The sequence below is a fragment of the Scardinius erythrophthalmus genome (assembly GCF_964197995.2).
Source record: "Scardinius erythrophthalmus genome assembly, chromosome: 6".
Classification (NCBI taxonomy): Eukaryota; Metazoa; Chordata; class Actinopteri; order Cypriniformes; family Leuciscidae; genus Scardinius; species Scardinius erythrophthalmus.
In genome coordinates, this window is record NC_138226.1 from 44,042,198 (window position 1) to 44,062,501 (window position 20,304).

Sequence of the window (20,304 nt, forward strand, 5' to 3'; positions counted from 1 at the left end):
GGCTTCCCATCTCGTAAACGCGGGCTTCCCATCTCGTAAACGCGTCTTCCCATCTCGTAAACGCGGGCTTCCCATCTCGTAAACGCGGGCTTCCCATCTCGTAAACGCGGGCTTCCCATCTCGTAAACGCGTCTTCCCATCTCGTAAACGCGTCTTCCCATCTCGTAAACGCGGACTTCCCATCTCGTAAACGCGGGCTTCCCATCTCGTAAACGCGGGCTTCCCATCTCGTAAACGCGGGCTTCCCATCTCGTAAACGCGGGCTTCCCATCTCGTAAACGCGGGCTTCCCATCTCGTAAACGCGGGCTTCCCATCTCGTAAACGCGTCTTCCCATCTCGTAAACGCGGGCTTCCCATCTCGTAAACGCGGGCTTCCCATCTCGTAAACGCGGGCTTCCCATCTCGTAAACGCGGGCTTCCCATCTCGTAAACGCGTCTTCCCATCTCGTAAACGCGGGCTTCCCATCTCGTAAACGCGGGCTTCCCATCTCGTAAACGCGGGCTTCCCATCTCGTAAACGCGTCTTCCCATCTCGTAAACGCGTCTTCCCATCTCGTAAACGCGGACTTCCCATCTCGTAAACGCGGACTTCCCATCTCGTAAACGCGGGCTTCCCATCTCGTAAACGCGGGCTTCCCATCTCGTAAACGCGGACTTCCCATCTCGTAAACGCGTCTTCCCATCTCGTAAACGCGGACTTCCCATCTCGTAAACGCGGACTTCCCATCTCGTAAACGCGGACTTCCCATCTCGTAAACACGGACTTCCCATCTCGTAAACACGGACTTCCCATCTCGTAAACGCGTCTTCCCATCTCGTAAACACGGACTTCCCATCTCGTAAACGCGGGCTTCCCATCTCGTAAACGCGGACTTCCCATCTCGTAAACGCGTCTTCCCATCTCGTAAACGCGGGCTTCCCATCTCGTAAACGCGGACTTCCCATCTCGTAAACACGGACTTCCCATCTCGTAAACACGGACTTCCCATCTCGTAAACGCGTCTTCCCATCTCGTAAACACGGACTTCCCATCTCGTAAACGCGGGCTTCCCATCTCGTAAACGCGGACTTCCCATCTCGTAAACGCGTCTTCCCATCTCGTAAACGCGGGCTTCCCATCTCGTAAACGCGGACTTCCCATCTCGTAAACGCGGGCTTCCCATCTCGTAAACGCGGGCTTCCCATCTCGTAAACGCGTCTTCCCATCTCGTAAACGCGGGCTTCCCATCTCGTAAACACGGACTTCCCATCTCGTAAACACGGACTTCCCATCTCGTAAACGCAGACTTCCCATCTCGTAAACGCAGACTTCCCAGAAGGACTTGAACGCACCATTAGTAATTAGTAAATAGCCGCTGCCTAATATTATATAGTGTCGTACAATAGTGCCGTTTAAGTACTATTCTATGATTAGTAGGTCTTTTGTTTTGTTTTTTAAGAAAAGCCTTTCTAGGCACCCGAGATGCAAATTAGCTCATGCTATACTCTATTTTCCAGTTTTTGACTGGAATCATGTTTTTTTTTAAACTTCTTAATAACAATAAAAGTGTGTGAGGCCCTTTAGGTATAAATGTTTCCAGTGCAGATGAATATGAGTGACTGTGAGGAAGGTGTTTGTATCTGACGTGTGTGTGTGTGTGTGTGTGTTCAGAGAGGTGTTCGAGGAGCTGTCGGAGCTGGAGAAGGCCGGAGGGAACGGTGACGCCGCACGCACAGTCCTGCAGCCGCTCTAACATCCCATAATGCCCCTGAGCCCAGGGTAAAGCCACAGCCTTCATCAGCGCTACTGAAGACCACACACACACACACACACACACACACACACACACTCTCCCTGTGAACGCTGTAGACTTGCAGTTAGATGGATACATGTTCTAGAAACTCATAGAGGAGCAAAATGTTTATGGGGAAAAATAAATATATGAATATAGAAAGCATTTTGAGTTTCTCGAAAGGTGCAACTTCAGGATCAAAGAAGTTCCCGCCTAATTTCTTCTTTTGTTTGCCTTTAATATGAGAAGTCCCTCTGGTCCACTTCTTATGCATTAAATATTTGAAGCGTGTTTCTCTATGAAATCTTTTTGTTTCTTCTTCTTTCCCCTCTGCAGATTTTTAGATGGCCGTCCCGGTCTATTGCATACAGAACTTTATTCTTGTATATGTGTGTGTGGAACGTTGAAGACGGGGTGTGTGTGTTTCTCGTTTGATATGCAGCTGAACATGTGGTGCAATATTTGCGTTTGCCAGTCGGCTTTTATATGATGCCCTACAGCGATGAGAGATTCGGCTCGTTTATATTCAAGGCTTTACTGATGACTGTTGGTTGTTTTATTCTCATTTTATAAGCGTTGTTCTAACAAGCTCAATGGTATTGATGATGTAGCTTGTCCTTTTTTAAAGATGGCCTCTCCGACAGACCTTTAGTTGTCCTTCTGTATCGAGCTTAACGTCGTGTGGAGAAGTGTCTTCAGAGAGAAGCTCGAGAGAAACGCTCACACACACCTTTACTGCATCCCATGTGACTGTGCGTCAGCTGATGTTATTTATTTTAGGATGTTTGTGAGTCTTGTTTCCATGGTAACCACTTTACTCATGTCCTCTGTTCTGGTCGTCTCGAGGAGATTGTGTTTCTCAAACAACAGTGCTATAAGCTCTACTTGATTGCTTAGTATTCAGTCTTTGGATTCCTTGAACACGTTTTAAAATAAAACTGATTTAGAAAAACGAGGGCTGGTGTGTTTCAGAGTGTGTGTGTGTGTGAGCATCTCTTGGTGAGCGGCTGGAGCCGGCGGCCTGTGAGCCTGTTGAACTCGCTGAGGATGTAGCTCTCCTTCTGCTGCATCTGTCCGAGACCAGAGAGAACACACTCCTCAGTCACACACACTGGCGGATTACGCTCAATCTCACTCATCAAACTATATCTTTAGAATTTTTTAACTCAAATTACAGATATGTGACCCTGGATCACAAAACCAGTCTCGAGTCGCACGGGTTTATTTGTGGCAGTAGCCAACAATACATTGGGTATGGGTCAAAATTATTGAATTTTTTTATGCCAAAAATCATGAGGATATTCAGTAAAGATCATGTTCCATGAAGATATTTGGTATATTTCCTACTATAAATATACAAAACATTTATTTTTGTGAGTGCAGCACAATCAAACATAAATGAACAACTTTAAAGGAGATTTTCTCAATGTTTCGATTTTTTTTTTGTTCCCTCAGATTACAGATCCTCAATAGTCGTATCTCGACCAAATATTGTTCTATCATAACACACCATACATCAATGTAAAGCTTATTTATTCAGCTTTTTTGTGACGTATAAATCTCAATTTAAAAGAAATTACCCATGTGACTGGTTTTGTGGTCCAGGGTCACAGATATAAGCTATCCAAAATACAAATTACAATGCATTTAATAATATACATTAAAGGGATAGTTCACTTTGAAATTAATTTTTTGATATGTTTTAGCTTACCTCAAGGGCATCCAAGATGTAGGTGTCTTTGTTTCCGCAGTAGTTTCAATTTTGATATTTTTAGGTCAAACCGTTCTTGTCTGTCAGTCATATAATGCAGGTCGATGGTCACTGTCTCAAAGAGCATGAACAGAGAAGTCCAAATTAAAACAATTCCCCATCGTAAGTACACATTGATGGCCTAAGACACGAAACGAGCGGTTTGTGTGAGAAAACGAACAGTATTTATATAGTTTTTACCTCTTGTACACAACCACGTCCAAGTGATCTAAGGGCGCGGGCGCATCCTGCTGTGTGACGTGTGCGCAGACTGGTGCACTTGGACGTGGCTGTGTTACAAGAGGTAAAAACGATATAAATACTGCATTATATGACTGACAGACAAGAACGGTTTGACCTAAAAATATCAAAATTGAAACTACTGCGGAAACAAAGACACCTACATCTTGGATGCCCTTGAGGTAAGCTAAAACATACCAAACTTTAATTTCAAAGTGAACTATCCCTTTAAATAAATGAAATTCAAGGACTTTTAAAGCACTACTTTTTTGGGTTTCAAGGACGACAATCTGAGATCTCACTTATCAAACAATATCCTTAGGATTTTTTAAACTCAAATTACAGATATAAGGTATCCATAAAACAAATTACAACGTATTAATATGTTAAATGCAAAGTTTATAATGGCTATCATTGTTCAATAAATAATATTTTATATAATGTTGGTGTACTTCATATCGAGAAAAGGTCTGATCGGGGTTTATCAGCAGTGTTCATTCTGCGTGACTGCATTATATATATTTTTTTTTTTAAAGAATTAAATGTCATATATATATATATATATATATATATTGTATTTAAGTTGAGCACTTTTCAAGTACCTCATAAATGTGCCTGTTTTAAATTTCTAAATGTGTAACTGAGGTACTTCCAGCACTTGTACGGACGCTGCTTCCTGCTGAAACATGGCTACGCTAGCAAGCCGAACTGTGGAGTCGGGCTCAAAATGGCTGAAAAGCTAAATTACATTTTTTTCTTAAATATTAGCAAAGTTCTAATTAGTCAAACCTAAATGTATTCAGACTCCTTCAACACTTCTTATCATCACAGTTTATATTCGCTATAGTTTAGAAACGGTGATGAAATATGAGCAGAACTCAGAGTTATGAACTCAGCTGATATCTGACTGGTTTTGTCCATCTTCTGTTAGACTCTCTCAGAGGAGTGATGTTGAATATCTGTCAGCTGTTTAATTTAACTACACTATTAGATAATACCAGTTTAGCTCAACCAGTGACCCAGCAATGCTTCATTCTGCTCAGTGTGTGTGTGAGAAGAGCATTAGTGATTACAGAAAACACACTTCAGCAAAACATGATCAGCTCAAAGTGTTCGAATCATTTCTGGTCCCACATGTTTATAAGTGTCACTGGTAGACCCTGTGTGAAGAGTTTATGGGTATAGCCTAATACGTCAGTTTACTTTATTTGCTCTCCTCACTTGCATACATTTTCCCCTTCTGACAATCCTAAGTAAATTCCTGATTATCTCTCACACACACACACACACACACACTCTCTTAAGTATGTTGTACCTCATTCCAGTCCTCTTCAGTTTCATGTCTGTATCCCAGTAAATGGCAGATCCCATGAGCTGTGACCACCTGCTCAACACACACACACAGAGAGAGAGAGAGAGCAAACCTTGACTGTGTCCGTCTGTGTGTGTATAGAGTGATCAGTAATCGGTGTGTCTTACAGTGAGTGTCTCATGCAGGTCCTGTGACGAGTCTCTGCACTGCTGCATCACACACTCCACCCCGAGGAAGATGTCCCCGAGATTATACTCGTCCCTGTGCAGGACACACGGCATCTTCCCCGGCCTCAGATCCTACACACACACACACACACACACACACACACACACACACACACATCAGCCTCAGATCCTACACACACACACCATTATACGTCTCTGTGCAGGACACACAGCATCTTCCCCGGCCTCAGATCCTACACACACACACACACACACAAACATCAGCCTCAGATCCTACACACACACACACACATCATTATACGTCTCTGTGCAGGACACACGGCATCTTCCCCGGCCTCAGATCCTACACACACACACACACACACACACACACACACACACACACATCATTATACGTCCCTGTGCAGGACACACGGCATCTTCCCCGGCCTCAGATCCTACACACACACACACACACACACACACACACACACACACACACACACACACATCATTATACGTCTCTGTGCAGGACACACAGCATCTTCCCCGGCCTCAGATCCTACACACACACACACACACACACACACACACACACACACACACACACACACATCAGCCTCAGATCCTACACACACACACACACACATCAGCCTCAGATCCTACACACACACACACACACACACACACACACACACACACACACATCAGCCTCAGATCCTACACACACACACACACACATCATTATACTCGTCTCTGTGCAGGACACACGGCATCTTCCCCGGCCTCAGATCCTACACACACACACACACACACATCAGCCTCAGATCCTACACACACACACACACACACACACACACACACACACATCATTATACGTCTCTGTGCAGGACACACGGCATCTTCCCCGGCCTCAGATCCTACACACACACACACACACACACACACACACACACACACACACACACACACACATCAGCCTTTATCTGTGTGTAACTACTCAGGCATGTAGGGAAGCTCGTTTCCTCAACAATGAACGAGTGAATAAAAAAGATCATTTAGACTCATCTCAAAGTTTTGACTTGAACGTTTATATTTCACATTTCTGCGAGTTATAAGATATATTTTGCAATTTACTTTTTTCCTCTGAATTGTAAGATATAAACTCGCAACTCCAATAAATAAAGAACTGCAAAAGGTCTGAATTGCATTAACGTATTCTGTCGCAATTGCAAGTAAAAAGTTGGAATTTTGTGTTTTTTTTCTCTCAGACTTGAGATAAATTAACAATTTTGAGTTATAAAGTTCAAATTGTAAGATATGAACTCGCAAGGAAAAAGTCCAGAACTGAGATATAAACTCGCAATTGCGAGAAAGCAATAAGTGTGAGATAAATAAACTGTTTAAAAAAAAAAAACTGATAAAAAATTGTTTGTTTATTATTATTATTATTATTCCGTGTCGGAAACAGGCTTCCACGGACACGGGCTGGTTAACGGTGATGCTCTAGTCAGCTGTCAATCACACACACATGTGCTGTCTGCACTCTGCAGTGGCTGGAGTGTGTGTGAAGAGTGTGTGCGGGCGGCTGCACCTCATAGAAGGGGAAGGCCAGCACGTCGGTGGGCCGGTCCCGGCGCCGGTAGACCCGGTTGATGCGCTGGATCCTGCGGTTGTCCACGCAGATGATGCCCATGTCGAACCGCTGCACGCCGAATATGTGCCTCAGGATCTCCACGTCTTTGCGCATGCGCGCGCGCCTCAGAGGTACCACCGTCTGCAGGTTCCGCAGGACGAGCCCCATTCCCGAACTACTGTCAACGCGATCAATAGATGAGTGTGTCAGACGTATATATGTATTTACTCTACTGCTTACGGACTGGACATATACGTTTGTAAAGTAAACACACATATATATAAAAAAGACCGGTCATTTCGATACATCTGCCATGTTCCCGACTTTGCTCTGTCCATTGATTTGGAAACTGAAAGTGCGCATGCGCCATTCATACATGTCAAAATAAAAGTTCTGTCATTAAACCGTTGGATTTTTTCTTCTTCTTCTGAGTATATACTAAATAGTTTAATATGAAATTATTGTAATAACAATTTAGAGTTTTTTTTATATACATATGTAAAAAAATGGGCTTATCTTTTTCTTAGTATATATTTCGCTTGTACTGTGACTTTTAACGTTACTGTTCTCCGGAAGTAGAAACTAGGAACTTCCAACACTGTTTGCGCGTTGGTGTTGGAGGTCACTTTGATTTAAAAGGTAAGTTATGCTGCTATTTAACACACAACAAAATAATGTACACCGATTTATTGTAATTTTAACTTTTACACTGGGCAATGTATGTATGCGTTACTGGAAACAGCATCAGGGTCGGTGTTTGTTTGCCACCTGTCATTGGCTGCTGCTTCGCCTGTGTTGTTTCTGTGTGTATCTGAACACTTCAGTCACTGTTAACACGACTGAACAGCTAATTACAACCTAACCGCTCAGTTGCAGTCACAAAATATGAATTTAACCGCCATACCCCTACACAAAGGCTTTATGCTAAATTTTAACCACACGTTTTTGAATCTCTTGATGTTATACACTTGATTCGACTCGTTCGTGAGTGATTCGGGTGAGTCGAGTCACTTGAACTGGTTCTTTTAGATGAGTGACACACTTGAATATGCAGAATAAGAGTGAGAGACACTGCTTTGCTGTTTTATTTCTGCACACTGATAACTGTGAGGTGTCTTCAGTATGGGTGGGGATCATGGACACGGAAAACTGTCGATGCCGGACTACCGGGTGTGGAAGTATGAAGGGACGCCGCTGGAGATGACCCAGCAGAGGCTGGCCCGCAGAGGGCTCCGGGACCCCTGGGCTCGGTGAGCTCACACACACACACACACACACACACACACACACACACACACACTGATATATGCGTTCCTCTCGGGGACCTGCTACTCAAGTGATGGCCTGGAGTCGGCTATTACATAGAAATGACTTCTGAGTTTAATAACAGATTTTTAATCATGCTAATGCACTCCGCTTGCTTTAATATTTCCCATTTGTTCTGGCCTTTGCTATTAAGAAAGGTACATGCTCATCTCATCTCAATGTTGAAGACAGGCATCTCACAACATAAAACTCATTTAAAGGGTTAGTTCACACAAAAGAGAAACTTCTGTCATCATTTACTCACCCTGATGTCGTTCCAAACCCGTAAGACTTTTGTTCATCTTCCGAACACAGATGAAGATATTTTTGATGAAATCTGACATTCCTGATCCCTTCATTGATAGCAACGTCAATGCAACTTTCAAGGCACAGGGAGGTGTTAAAGACATCGTTAAAATAGTCCATGTGACTCCAGTGCTTCAACCGTAATGTTTTGAAGCGACAAGAATACTTTGTGAGCAAAAAAACCCCAAAATAATGGTTTTATTCAACAATGTCTCTTCTCTTCTGTGTCAGTGTCTGATGCTGTTCACGTAGTAAACGCAGCGCAGAGCTTCCAGATGCTACGTCAGAACGCCGGCTCACCATTGGCCGTCTCAAGTGACCAGCGTCGGCCAATAGCGAGCCGGCGTTCTGATGTAAACCTGGAAGAGCTGCGCTGCGTTTACAGTGTCAACAGTGAAGATGAACGACACGAGAGTGAGTTATTAATGACTGACATTTCAGTTTTGGGTGAACTAACCCTTTAACACAGTAGCTATTTTTGTTTTATTCCTAACCACAAATGTTCATTGTTCTAGATCTGACATTGTGGTCTTGCAAAATACAATGAAAATCAATATGTCCACAACTAAATGTGTAAGATCTAGCTGATATCTATCTATCTATCAACATATACGGTAGAGACAGTAATATTGTGACATATTATTATAATGTGAAATTGCTGTTTTCTGTGTGAATATATAGTAAAGTGTAATGTATTCCTGTGATCAAAGCTGAATGTTCACCATCATTACTCCAGTCTTCAGTGTCACATGATCCTTCAGAAATCACTCTAATATGAGGATTTGAGGATCAAGAAACATTTATGATTATAATTAATGTTGAAAACAGTCGTGCTGCTTCATATTTCTGAGGAAACTTTGATAATTACTATTCAAAACTGTTGAATGGTGAAAAACGGTTTCCAAAAAAATATAAAGCAGCAGAAACCGATAATAAGCACATATAATAATCAAATCCTCATATTAGAGTGATTTCTGAAGGATCATGTGACACTGAAGACTGGAGTAATGATGCTGAACATTCAGCTTTGATCACAGGAATAAATTACACTTTAACATATATTCACATAGACAACAGTTATTTTACATCATTTTGATCAAATAAATGCAGCCTTGGTGAGACTTCTTTCAAAAACATTTTATAAAAATATGAATATTCCTAACTATTGATGGGTTGTATTTGCTGCATATAGTGGGCCGTTAAGTCCAGGTCCAGGTGTATATTATGATGAGAATGATTAAGAAGTTATTCAGAGGTGTGTGTGTGTGTGTGTGTGTGCAGGAACGAGGCGTGGCGGTTCACGGGCAGCTTCGGGGTGCCGGTGACCTTCAGAGAGGTGCTCCTGCGGGGCTTCAGGACAGGCTTCGCTGCGTTCGCAGTCGCTCTGGCGGTGGAGTACGCTTTCTTCCCGCCCAAGAAGAGCGAGCACTGATCGCGTGTGTGTGTGTGTGTGTGTGTGTGTGTGTGTGTGTGAAGCCCGTCGCTGTTCCTCCATGAAGACTTCAGCTTCTAATGCCTCTGTGTGTTTCTCTTGACCAGTCTGTACAATAAATACAAGATAAATGATTTGGCCTGAGCCTGATTTTTATTTATTTTTATTGGATATTGTAGTAAAACCTTTAGAGCATCCAAATTTACCTTGAAATGATACGAAATGATCACTCAGAGTAAAATATGGTTATGTACAGTAAGTATGAATGCCAGTGTCAGGATATAGATGCTGAAAGCCATCAGGGCCGTGATTTAAATGTTACTTTTCCTAACACTAATCTAATTTCACTTCCCATAGAATCCCATTCAGACTAGTGAAGATACTACAGGATACTGACGTAAAGAAAGAGGAACTGAATCACAGGACATTCCTAGTACATTACTGTGGAATGAAGAAGTGAAACTGTCTCATGTGAGTGAAGTACTGAAGCCTGAAGACCCCTGAGTGATACAACAGGCCGACTACTCACTGTAGTATAAACTGTAGTAGCTTGAAATGCATCCAAGGTTAAAAAATAAACACTTTAATTGTCTCATAACATCTGTTGCATCATCAGCTCTTTCTCTCAGCGTCTGAAAGGATTGGCTCTCTAAGCCCCGCCTCTCTGAGAGCTTACTCTGCTGTGATTGGTCTCTTGGATCACTTCTTTAAGAGACTCCATTCATCTGCACTTTCACAATCAGCTCTATTACACACTACAGGAAAGGGAATATCCCATAATATCTGAGTCACATGGATGCAAATCTTCGAAGACAATATGAAGTTTTCTTAATCATGCACTTCATTTTTGTCTGTCTTTTGAAATATGCTGTACAAGCTAAAACATGAATCAAAATGGTCTTATTGTCAATATTGTGGTATTGTTCAGAATAATGCTGGCGATATTGGGAAAGCTAATATTTAGTTTAATGGAGAAATGTGTTTGAAATGCTATGAGAATCACAACTGATATATCATTTCAATCTCCGTTTAATGACAGCTGAACAAGTCTAAGACTAAACTGCATTTCATACTAAAAAAGATACTCCAAAAGTTATCAAATACCACACAATATATGTGGAACCAAATGCAAACACAGCAGTACAAGTAAATCACAACTATGTGCTTGTTCAGGGGCCAGTTGCACAAACTTAGCCACTATGTTCAGACTGTGCCGCTAGAAATTAGTCAAGAGGTAACCAGTCTTTCTTTTCTGATTCAAATGAGCCCGATCTACCTTTTTATGTAACTGACTTTAAAAAGTAAGCACCAGTCTTGAAGAAAAAATAAATAAATAGATGGCTAAATTTTAAGACTAGTCTAAGCAGTTTATGCAACAGGCACCAGATCTAAAAGCATTATTTTGAATGTTCCTGCCAGTGAAGAGAAATATCAGATGATCAGATAATGACAGGTGCATCAGGGACTTTCCACAAGGTATGCCATTAAAAGGTGAATTTCAACAAGTGGGATGTATATTTCTTCTTAGGGTTTAAACAAATAGGCTAGGTCATGGTCATCTAAATGTAGCCCGTATGCTTGTCAATGACGCAAGTTTCTCTTTCCACTGCTTTCCGGAACATTGGTTTCCACACTAAACCATTTCATCATTTCCTCATTTCCTCTTTATCAACCGCTATTAATAATGTGCAGAGGCTCCAGTTCAGTCCAAAGAACAGCTCTATCGAGGTAAGCTTTATGTCTGATTGTTTTATCACAGAATATTTTAAGTTATTGACTCAATCTCCACATAAACACGGAAGCGTTTGCGCGCGGTCACACAACCTTTACTACGGCGACCGGGTAACGTTAACGTTACAACATCCATAATAGCGCTATCAGCACTGTTAGGTGTTAGCTAAAATTCTGACTAAAGTTATTGTTGATATAGTACAACAGACTGTCATCAAAAAGAATAGAATTAGGCATATAGTGATAGAAATCTTGAAGATATTCATTTAATATACGATTATACAGTGCTGTTTTGGCGGAAACAATGGTTACCATGTTAATATTATTATTATTATTATTATTATTTTACACGAATCGTTTTATGATAGTCATGTTGATTGATGCCATTTGAAGATAAATGTTAAAGAAATATCCCGATATTTACCCTAGTCAAAAAAGTTGATTAATGAAATTTATGCTTTTATTACATGGCTGAATTCCAATGTAGAATGCGGTCTGTTATTTCTTGATAACAGACCGCTGCGAACTATAACAGACGTTGCCCTCTATAATAATGAGAGGCGGTCGTTATAGCCTAAAAGGACTTTGTTATAGCTATAACAACCCCGACAGGCTGAACAGGACCCCGACGCGAAGCGATCTGTCTTAACCATAGACTGGTCTTAACAGATCGCTGCGAAGTATAACACACCGTTGCCATGAAAAACAGCGCGTTGCTATGGACGCAGTTCTGTTCACTCTGGCAATATAATCGTTTTTAAATCAATTAACTCCTTTTTAAATCAATATTTTGAGCCAGATTATTGATTTATTTGTTAGGTAGCCATGTAATACGCAGGATAATGTATAGCGAGGCGGTTGTTATAGCAGGCTGTATCATCAGTCGTATATTCGCTATAACAACCGCCTCGCTATACATTATCACTTACTTAATATCATGATATTATCCTGCAAAAAAACAAAAATAAAACGCAAAAACCAGCCTAGGTTGGCTGGTCTTAGCTGGTTTCAGCTAGTCTCCCAGCTTGACCATCTAAGACCAGCCTGGTCAGCTAAAACCACTGAATTTACTTAACTTTGCTGCATTATTTTCCTGTTATTACTGTAAAGCTGCCTTGAAACTCTCTGTATTGTAAAAGGCGCTAGCCTATATAAATAAAGGTGACTTGACTAAAAAAGTGTGCAAAACCCCTCTAAATCCAGCCTGGTGACCAGTTTAGGCTGATTTAATCTGCTTTATTTTTTATTTTTATTTTCAGAAGGGATAACTACCTTTTTAAAGTTTAGCTAATTGTGAAATTCGAGAATGAGAATGAACTCGAATGAGAATGAAATCGAGAATGAACCATCTGTCTCACTATATATGCAAAATGCAAAAATGGCAAATACTCTAGTCTAAAACCCTGAATGTCAGTAAATGAACACACTGAGAGAGGTGTAAAGTCGTGAAGTCAGCGTGGGTTTGCAGCAGAGTGTCAAGATGTTTGGTTTAATTTCTTCACTCAATTTCTTTGTTATCTAGTTGATGACTAGTCTATTCTTGAGCTACTTAAAGGTCTATTAAATTTTCTCTGACAGCCCAAATTTTGCCTTGTTTTAGCCTAGACGTCTGGGCTGTGTTTGGACGGCTATTAGACGTCTTTTAAACGCAGCATTGCCTGCTGGGAAGGCCTAACGTGAGTGTTTGTGCTCCTCAGCGTGTGTTTGCAGCAGCATGTCGGGCCTGTCCCACACCATCAGTCAGATCACAGAAGAGCTGAGCACAGACGAGTGCAAGCGCATCTCGTACCTGTGTGGAGATCTGGACCCCGTCCGCTTCTCTGCAGATCCCAGAGGAACACTACACACACTGTTGAGCCAAACCGGGGTGGACTGTGTGTTCCTGATGGAGCTGGTCCTGAAGATCAAGCGCTACGACCTGCTGAGGGAAGTGCTGAGCACCAGCAAGAGCTCGGTCGAGGGCATGCTGAGGAACCGGCAGGCCGTGCCAGAATACAGGTGAAGCTCTCACTCAAGATGGTGCGCAGAAGAGTGTGTTTTAAAGGGGTGGCTGATCATGATGTCACTTTTCTAGCTTTAGTTAGTGTGTAATGTTGCTGTTTGAGCTTAAACAACATCTGCAAAGTCACGACGCTCAAAGCTCAAAGCAAAGGGAGATATTTGCTTTTAAAGAAATCGCTTTTTAAGGACTACAACAAACGGCTGGTAATGACTACAATGAGCTTCTTCACGGGTTAGTGACATCACTAACCCTAAAATTTACATAAACCCCGCCCCCGGAACACGATTTATAGATTATCATGACAGAATATGCTAATCAATGACTAGAAGATAACTACACATCAGCTGCATAAACTCATCAACTAACCATTCAGAAACGTCCTGTTGCTTCCACATGTTGTCACTTCTTCTCTGTCCGACTTCGGTTTGAACATAAAAGGCTAAAAGTTTGTGAAATTTTCAGTGCATGTCTGTGTGAGGTAATCTAAGCTGCTAAAACACACACACACACACACACACACACACACACACACACACACACACACACACACACACACACACACACACACAAGCTGTTGAAGCTCCGCCCTCTGTGCTGGGAGCAGCTCATTTGCATTTAAAGGGACACACACAAAAAAGACGCGTTTTTGCTCACCCTCAAAAAGTGACAACTTTAACATGCTAATATCTGTGGACTATATTGAGTTTAAACTTCACACACACACTCTGGGGACATCAGAGACTTATTTTACACCTTGTGAAGAGTGTCATCATACCACCCCTTTAACTGTGTGCTTCAGGTCGCTGATGGCTGAGGTCAGCGAGGACATGGACACCGAGGACCTGAAGTCATTGGCGTTCTTACTCAGAGACACTTTACCAAAACAGAAACTGGAAAACGTCCAGGTATGTTGTATTTCTGGCGTTGTTCTTCAGCTTTTTGCTGTTGGTTTTTTCATGTGTGGAACTGATATGTATTTGCATCTATTTGCAGAGTTTTTTAGACATTGTAGTGGAGTTGGAGAAGCTGGACCAGCTCTCCAGTGAGAAGATGGACTTTATTGAGAGCTGTCTGAGGTCCATTCACAGGGCGGATCTGGCCAAGAAGATCAGCCGCTTCCAGCACACAGGTAGGCTGACCAGTGGCTCGCTCTTACTGATGGTGTTTAGATTTAAAGTGCCACTATTATGTGTTTTTCGGATATTACTTTTCATGGAGTGTGTGATAGAGCTTTTGTGAAATGTCGTTCATGTGGAGAAGACGTTGTTTTCTGCTGCCAAAGCAAATCCACTGCGATGAGATTGAAACTGTAAAACCGACGCCATCGTCACTTTTCGTATCACTGTATCAAGAGCTGAGGTTTTGTTTGGTTTCCGACCAATCAGAGCAGAGCAGCTCTCAGAGGGGCGGAGTTTAGAGACTGAATCCTTTATCAAAGCGTTTCCGACACTGAGAGAAAAGAGCTGATGCTGCAGTGGATATCATGAGAAAATTACACTGTTTTTTTAACTGGGATGCATGTAAAGCTTGTAAAAAATTAGGAACATTTAAAATGGCATAATAGGGGCACTTTAATCATATAATAGAGCAAGTATCATATAATACAGTGAGTAGTCGGCCTGTTGTATCATTCAGGGCTTCAGGCTTCAGTACTTCACTCACATGAGGAGACAGTTTCACTTCCTCTTCCACAGTAATGTAGTAGAAATGTCCTGTGATCCAGTTCCTCTTTCTTTACGTCAGTAGTTGTCACTAGTATGAATGGGGATTTTAGGGGAAATGTAACTGATTAGATTAGGTTTCCTTTCTGTAATAACCGAGAACCGCTCTTTCAGCTGTAGTGGCCAATCCAGAGGCGTGTCCTCCGGGGCGTCCTCAACACTTCAGACCGCCATCATCGGTGAGCTTCACTCCGCTCGCTCCGTCTTGCAGAACACACACACTGCTTCACACTTCAGTTTTAGTCACTCTCTGTTTCTGTCATTCACAGCCACACACCTTGACTGGTTTCTCATCGGTTTCCTGTAATGTGATGCAGACTCGTAAATTCTGTGGTGAGTAGAAGGAAATACCAGCCAGAAGTTCAGACTAAACCTCTGTCTCAGGCCTTCACATTTTCCTGTTAGTGACCTCACAAAAACCACAAACTGTGAAGTAAAAAAAAGTCACAAAAACTATTTTAAGTCTCCACCCTTTATCTAAAGCAGTTTATATTATCTACACTATAAAAAAAGAATCATTGAGGAAAAGAATCATTGAGGAAAAGAATCATTGAGAGAAAAAAGAATCATTGAGGAAAAGAATCATTGAGGAAAAGAATCATTGAGGAAAACAGAATCATTGAGGAAAATAATCATTGCTTCGGTGAATGTTAAAGTTCTTCATGGATGATGCCAATAAAGAACCTTTATTTTTAAGAGTGTGTGACATTGGTCTTTTGTAATGTTTTCTTCTAGATAAGCAGACAGCAGTGACGAAGGAACTGCCGAGCTCGAGCTCCTGCTGCCAGGTCACTGTTTTTCCTGGTTTTATGATGTGTATAGCATGATTTTTAAAGTTTGTGTTTACATAATATATTTGTGTGTGTGTACTGTGTATAATTATGTTGTATATATAATACACACATATGCATGTATATATTTAAGATAAAAATATTTATATATATTTATATATATATAATATAAATGATGTATAAATATATATTCAGTATATACATCTTAAATATATACATGCATGTGTGTGTATACAAAATAATTATACACAGTACACACACATTTATTATGTAAACACAAACTTTTATTTTGGATGTGATTAATCGTTGCCCAGCACTAATTATATCTGTTCAATACAAGGAACATCGATGGTTGAAGAAATGTTGGATTTTATTCAAACAAAAGGTTAATTATATAACTTGACCATATGCAAAACAAGAAGATTATAAAATGGATAGTTCCAGACCTTGATTCTGATTGGTTGAGCCACTTTCGAAGCCGTTGCAAATGACTCAACACACACACACACACACACACACACACACACACACACACACACACACCTGTGACCGCGTTACATTACTGCGCAACTGCCGTTTGTGGTGCTTTGTTGCTGCATGTGTTGCTAGGCAACCTGTTAGGAACTACATTGCTTGGCGGAGGAATAAATGTGTTATAACGTTATATTTTTTTGTTGCTGGTGTTTATTTTATGAATGAAATAAATATTAAAATTAATATTTTGTATTAAATGTTTTATAAAAAGCATTAAGCCCCTTGAAGCCGTGTTTTACAGTGGATTTAGAACAGCTAAGGGGGTTTAACTCCGCGTCGAGTCTAACAACGCCCCCTAACTAGCTGTTCAGTTTAAGGTTATCAGCTTGTGGACTGAAGTACTGTTTTGCATGTAGGATAATATTTTGTTAATTACAGTCCGTTTAAATATTTCCAACATAGCAATACTCACATAGACATTATTTCCCAGTAAGACTTTATGGTGGCAGACTCCTAATATAAGTGAGTGTGTGTGAGAATGAAGGATTGTCGTCATGTGTGTGATGAGTGTGTTCTGATGTCTTACAGGAGGAAGTGTACAGTATGACGGACCCCAGAGGAGTGTGTTTAATCATAGACTGTGTCGGCACTGAAGGAGGTGAGAGAGAATCACTTACACCATCATTACTCCAGTCTTCAGAGTCACATGATCCTTCAGAAACTCTAATATGATGATTTGATGATCAAGAAACAGTTATGATTATTATCAATGTTGAAAACAGTCGTGCTGCTTTATATTTCTGTGGAAACTGGGATGCATTTCATTTTTCAGGATACTTGAATGAATTAAGAGTTCAAAACAACAGCTTTGTTTTGAATTATTAATCTTCTGTAACATTATGAATGTCTTTACTGTCACTTTTGATCATTTTAATGCCTCCTTGCTGAATACAAATATTAATTTCTTATTTCTATTGACCCCAATCTTTTGAAAAGTACAGAAAATTCTATAATTAATCAGTCACAGTGTTTTTAATCACTCTGGTAATATTTTTAGGGATGCACCGATATGAACATTTTGGCTGAGACCGATAACCAATAATTCTTTATATTTGAAATATAATAAAAACATAACGGTTCATTAAGTAATGCCTTTATACACCACTGAACACAAAGTTATGTATATGATATTACATTTCTGTCAACAGATCCTCCTAAATATTACACAACGCACCTTTAAAGAACCTTTATTCTCAAGGAACCCTAATGTCTCCTGTGTCCCCCAGATGAGCTGGAGCAGACGTTCACGGCGCTGCGCTTCAGTGTGACGGTGCACCGGCTGCTGAGTGTGCGAGAGGTGGTGTCCACGCTGAGGGAGGTGTCCCGTCAGCAGGAGCTCCACAGGGCGGGTGTGTTCGTCTGCTGCATCATCAGCCGGAGCCGCTCCTCACTCCTGCTGGCCACCGACCCGCTCGCTCCGGGACTGAGCCTGGACTCCCTCAGGACGCTCTTCAGCTCACACTCCTGCCCCGGCCTGGCCGGCAAGCCCAAGCTCTTCTTCATCCAGAGCTACGAGGTGTGTGAGGAGTGTGGGGTGTGTGTGGGGCAGGGGGACGACGAGCTGGAGACCGACGGGCCGGTGTCCTCGTGCCGGTCCCGGACGCTCCCGGTGGACGCCGATGTCTTCTGGAGCCACTGCTGGACTGATGGACACCAGCTGGAGACGCCCAAGCACCGGTCCGTGTACCTGCAGGCCCTCAGAGCCGCCCTGACCGAGGCGCAGAAGAGGTGAGGCGCTCTGATGTACGAGATCTCGCGGGGGTAAAGGGGGGTATAATGCCCCTCTTTACAAGATGTAAAATAAGTCTCTGTTGTCCCCAGAGTGTGTATGGGAAGTTTTAGATAAAAATGTTCAAAAAAGCTCATTTTTTACTGCATGTTAAAATCGTCCCTTTTTGAGGGTCAGTAAAAATGCGTCGTTTCGTGTGTGTCCCTTTAAATGCAAATGAGCTGCTGCTCCCGGCACAGAGGGCGGAGCTTCAAGAGCTTGTGTGTGTGTGTGTGTGTGTGTACTTGTACAACTATCTTTATGAAGACCAGTTTGAGTTTTAGAGCATTGGAGTGAGGGCAAAGAGAGTAAAGAGAGGACATGTTGGCCGGTCCTCACTCTCTGAGAGCCTTTAAAGGCCTGTTTGAGGGTCAGACTTGGTTTTAGGGATCAGGTTATAATGAGGTTAAGGGTCGGTTTAGGGTCAGGGGTTGGGTTCGAGCAATGCAGATTTGAGAGGTGGCGCCCTGACAAATCTCACGAGAATCACAACTTGCTTTACGGCACGATGTCACATACATCAACAACACATGAAGCAGCCTCTGTGGAAGACACACGCACGCGTTTCAGACGTGAGTCATGGCAGAGTCGACGAAGAAAAGGACGAAAGTGCGGTCGGAAGAGTCAAGGGAATGAAAACCAGAAACTGACCGCGTGAGGAATATAGGCTAAACGGGGGAGGGGATCAGGCCGTGAGTGCAGAGACGGCGTATTTACCACAGTAACGTTAAATACAAGTAGTCCACAGCGACTCTAGTGTGCCTTTAAGCATTGTAACTTTTGCAGATGTTGTTTATGCTCAAACAGCAACATTACACACTAACTAAAGTTAGAAAAGTGACCTCATAATCAACTACCCCTTTAAAGCGTGATATTTCCTGTTGAGGGGAAGGGGTTTGTGGCTAAACTTCTCTTCAGCGTGAGAATCGGGCCGTTGACGCTGTTCTCACGCTCATATATATATATATATATGCAGTGACATAGTTAATCTGATTCATTTCTTTAAAATGTATTAGCTAAATTGGCTGGTGAGTGAAGAAGTTAATTTCAAACCCTGCATGTGTTATAACACATAATGTACATAAATTGAATAGGATTACATTATTGTTCAATTAAACCATATGATTGATTGCTTTTCATACTTTATTTGATTAAAAAATGCAACAACAAAAAAAAGGTCTGCACTCTAAAAATACTTTATAAGTTACAAACAGGAGATTAGGAAACGTTTCCGCTCTTTGCCTTCGTCACTGTGACAATTTCACTTATTCTTCATAATCATATAATTAAACAATCATAATAATCAGACCACAGACTCCAGTTTAACTCCATCCGGGACAACAGATTAGTAATGGGAACGATAACACATCAGGCAAGAATTACATCCTTGATTTGGTCCAATTATTATTGCCTCATTGTTATTGTATATGTATTTTGAGTCATTTTAAAGGCTATTGTTCACTTAGGTCTATTTTTATTACCACAAAAAATATCAGATTATTTATTTAATTGTCAACATAATTTTGATTATTCTTTGATTATTGACAGATTACTCGATTACCACAATAATTATTAGTGACAGCCCTAGATTAGATAAAACATTTCAAAAAGCACCGGCATTGTTTTGCATTTTATGACTTTCAGTTAGAATAATTTTGCAGTCATATATTCCATCACTGAAGATTTCATTAAAGAAGTAGTGTTAAACTATCGTGTCTCATCTCGTGGGGTTAGAGTTCACTATTACACTGTACAGCAGACATTGTAGATCACGTGTTTCTGCATGTCCATATTCACTATTATTCAGTATTATTACTCTTACATTCTGAGAGTTCA

General features: G+C 41.4%; 4 protein-coding genes across 6 annotated transcripts in view; 3 read left to right on the forward strand and 1 right to left on the reverse strand.

The window, feature by feature from the left end:
- Positions 1 to 2,720, forward strand: part of usp37 (ubiquitin specific peptidase 37) — a 37,462-nt gene extending 34,742 nt beyond the window's left edge. Inside the window, exons 24-25 of one of the 2 annotated variants that reach the window (XM_081368291.1) lie at positions 1,653 to 1,760; positions 2,110 to 2,720. In XM_081368291.1, the coding sequence (XP_081224417.1) occupies positions 1,653 to 1,734 (82 nt within the window). In that variant the 3' untranslated portion in view covers positions 1,735 to 1,760; positions 2,110 to 2,720. Of the gene's footprint in view, positions 1 to 1,652 lie in introns of both variants that reach the window. The other variant, XM_081368292.1, reaches the window with a different exon arrangement.
- Positions 2,296 to 7,237, reverse strand: ybey (ybeY metalloendoribonuclease). Of its 2 annotated transcripts, none has more exons than XM_081368304.1 (4): positions 6,837 to 7,237; positions 5,243 to 5,374; positions 5,079 to 5,147; positions 2,296 to 2,843 (listed from the first exon to the last, which is right to left on the reverse strand). In XM_081368304.1, the coding sequence occupies exons 1-4, from the start codon at positions 7,152 to 7,154 to the stop codon at positions 2,742 to 2,744; spliced, it is 621 nt and encodes a 206-aa protein (XP_081224430.1). In that variant the 5' UTR covers positions 7,155 to 7,237; the 3' UTR covers positions 2,296 to 2,741. The 2 variants fall into 2 exon arrangements, with proteins under 2 accessions (XP_081224430.1, XP_081224431.1); XM_081368305.1 differs by having other exon boundaries at positions 2,579 to 2,863; positions 6,837 to 7,192.
- A 210-nt stretch (positions 7,238 to 7,447) lies between these two features.
- Positions 7,448 to 10,517, forward strand: ndufb3 (NADH:ubiquinone oxidoreductase subunit B3). Its single transcript, XM_081368306.1, has 3 exons — positions 7,448 to 7,517; positions 8,000 to 8,128; positions 9,771 to 10,517. Exons 2-3 carry the CDS (start codon positions 8,001 to 8,003, stop codon positions 9,919 to 9,921), a joined length of 279 nt encoding a protein of 92 aa, XP_081224432.1. The 5' UTR covers positions 7,448 to 7,517; position 8,000; the 3' UTR covers positions 9,922 to 10,517.
- A 987-nt stretch (positions 10,518 to 11,504) lies between these two features.
- The window catches only part of cflarb (CASP8 and FADD-like apoptosis regulator b), a 10,771-nt gene continuing 1,971 nt past the window's right edge, over positions 11,505 to 20,304 (forward strand). Inside the window, exons 1-9 of the mRNA XM_081368299.1 lie at positions 11,505 to 11,649; positions 13,350 to 13,650; positions 14,454 to 14,559; positions 14,648 to 14,783; positions 15,490 to 15,554; positions 15,645 to 15,708; positions 16,111 to 16,163; positions 17,229 to 17,298; positions 17,927 to 18,428. Coding sequence (XP_081224425.1) covers positions 13,367 to 13,650; positions 14,454 to 14,559; positions 14,648 to 14,783; positions 15,490 to 15,554; positions 15,645 to 15,708; positions 16,111 to 16,163; positions 17,229 to 17,298; positions 17,927 to 18,428 — 1,280 coding nt within the window. The 5' untranslated portion in view covers positions 11,505 to 11,649; positions 13,350 to 13,366. The remainder of the gene's footprint in view (positions 11,650 to 13,349; positions 13,651 to 14,453; positions 14,560 to 14,647; positions 14,784 to 15,489; positions 15,555 to 15,644; positions 15,709 to 16,110; positions 16,164 to 17,228; positions 17,299 to 17,926; positions 18,429 to 20,304) is intronic.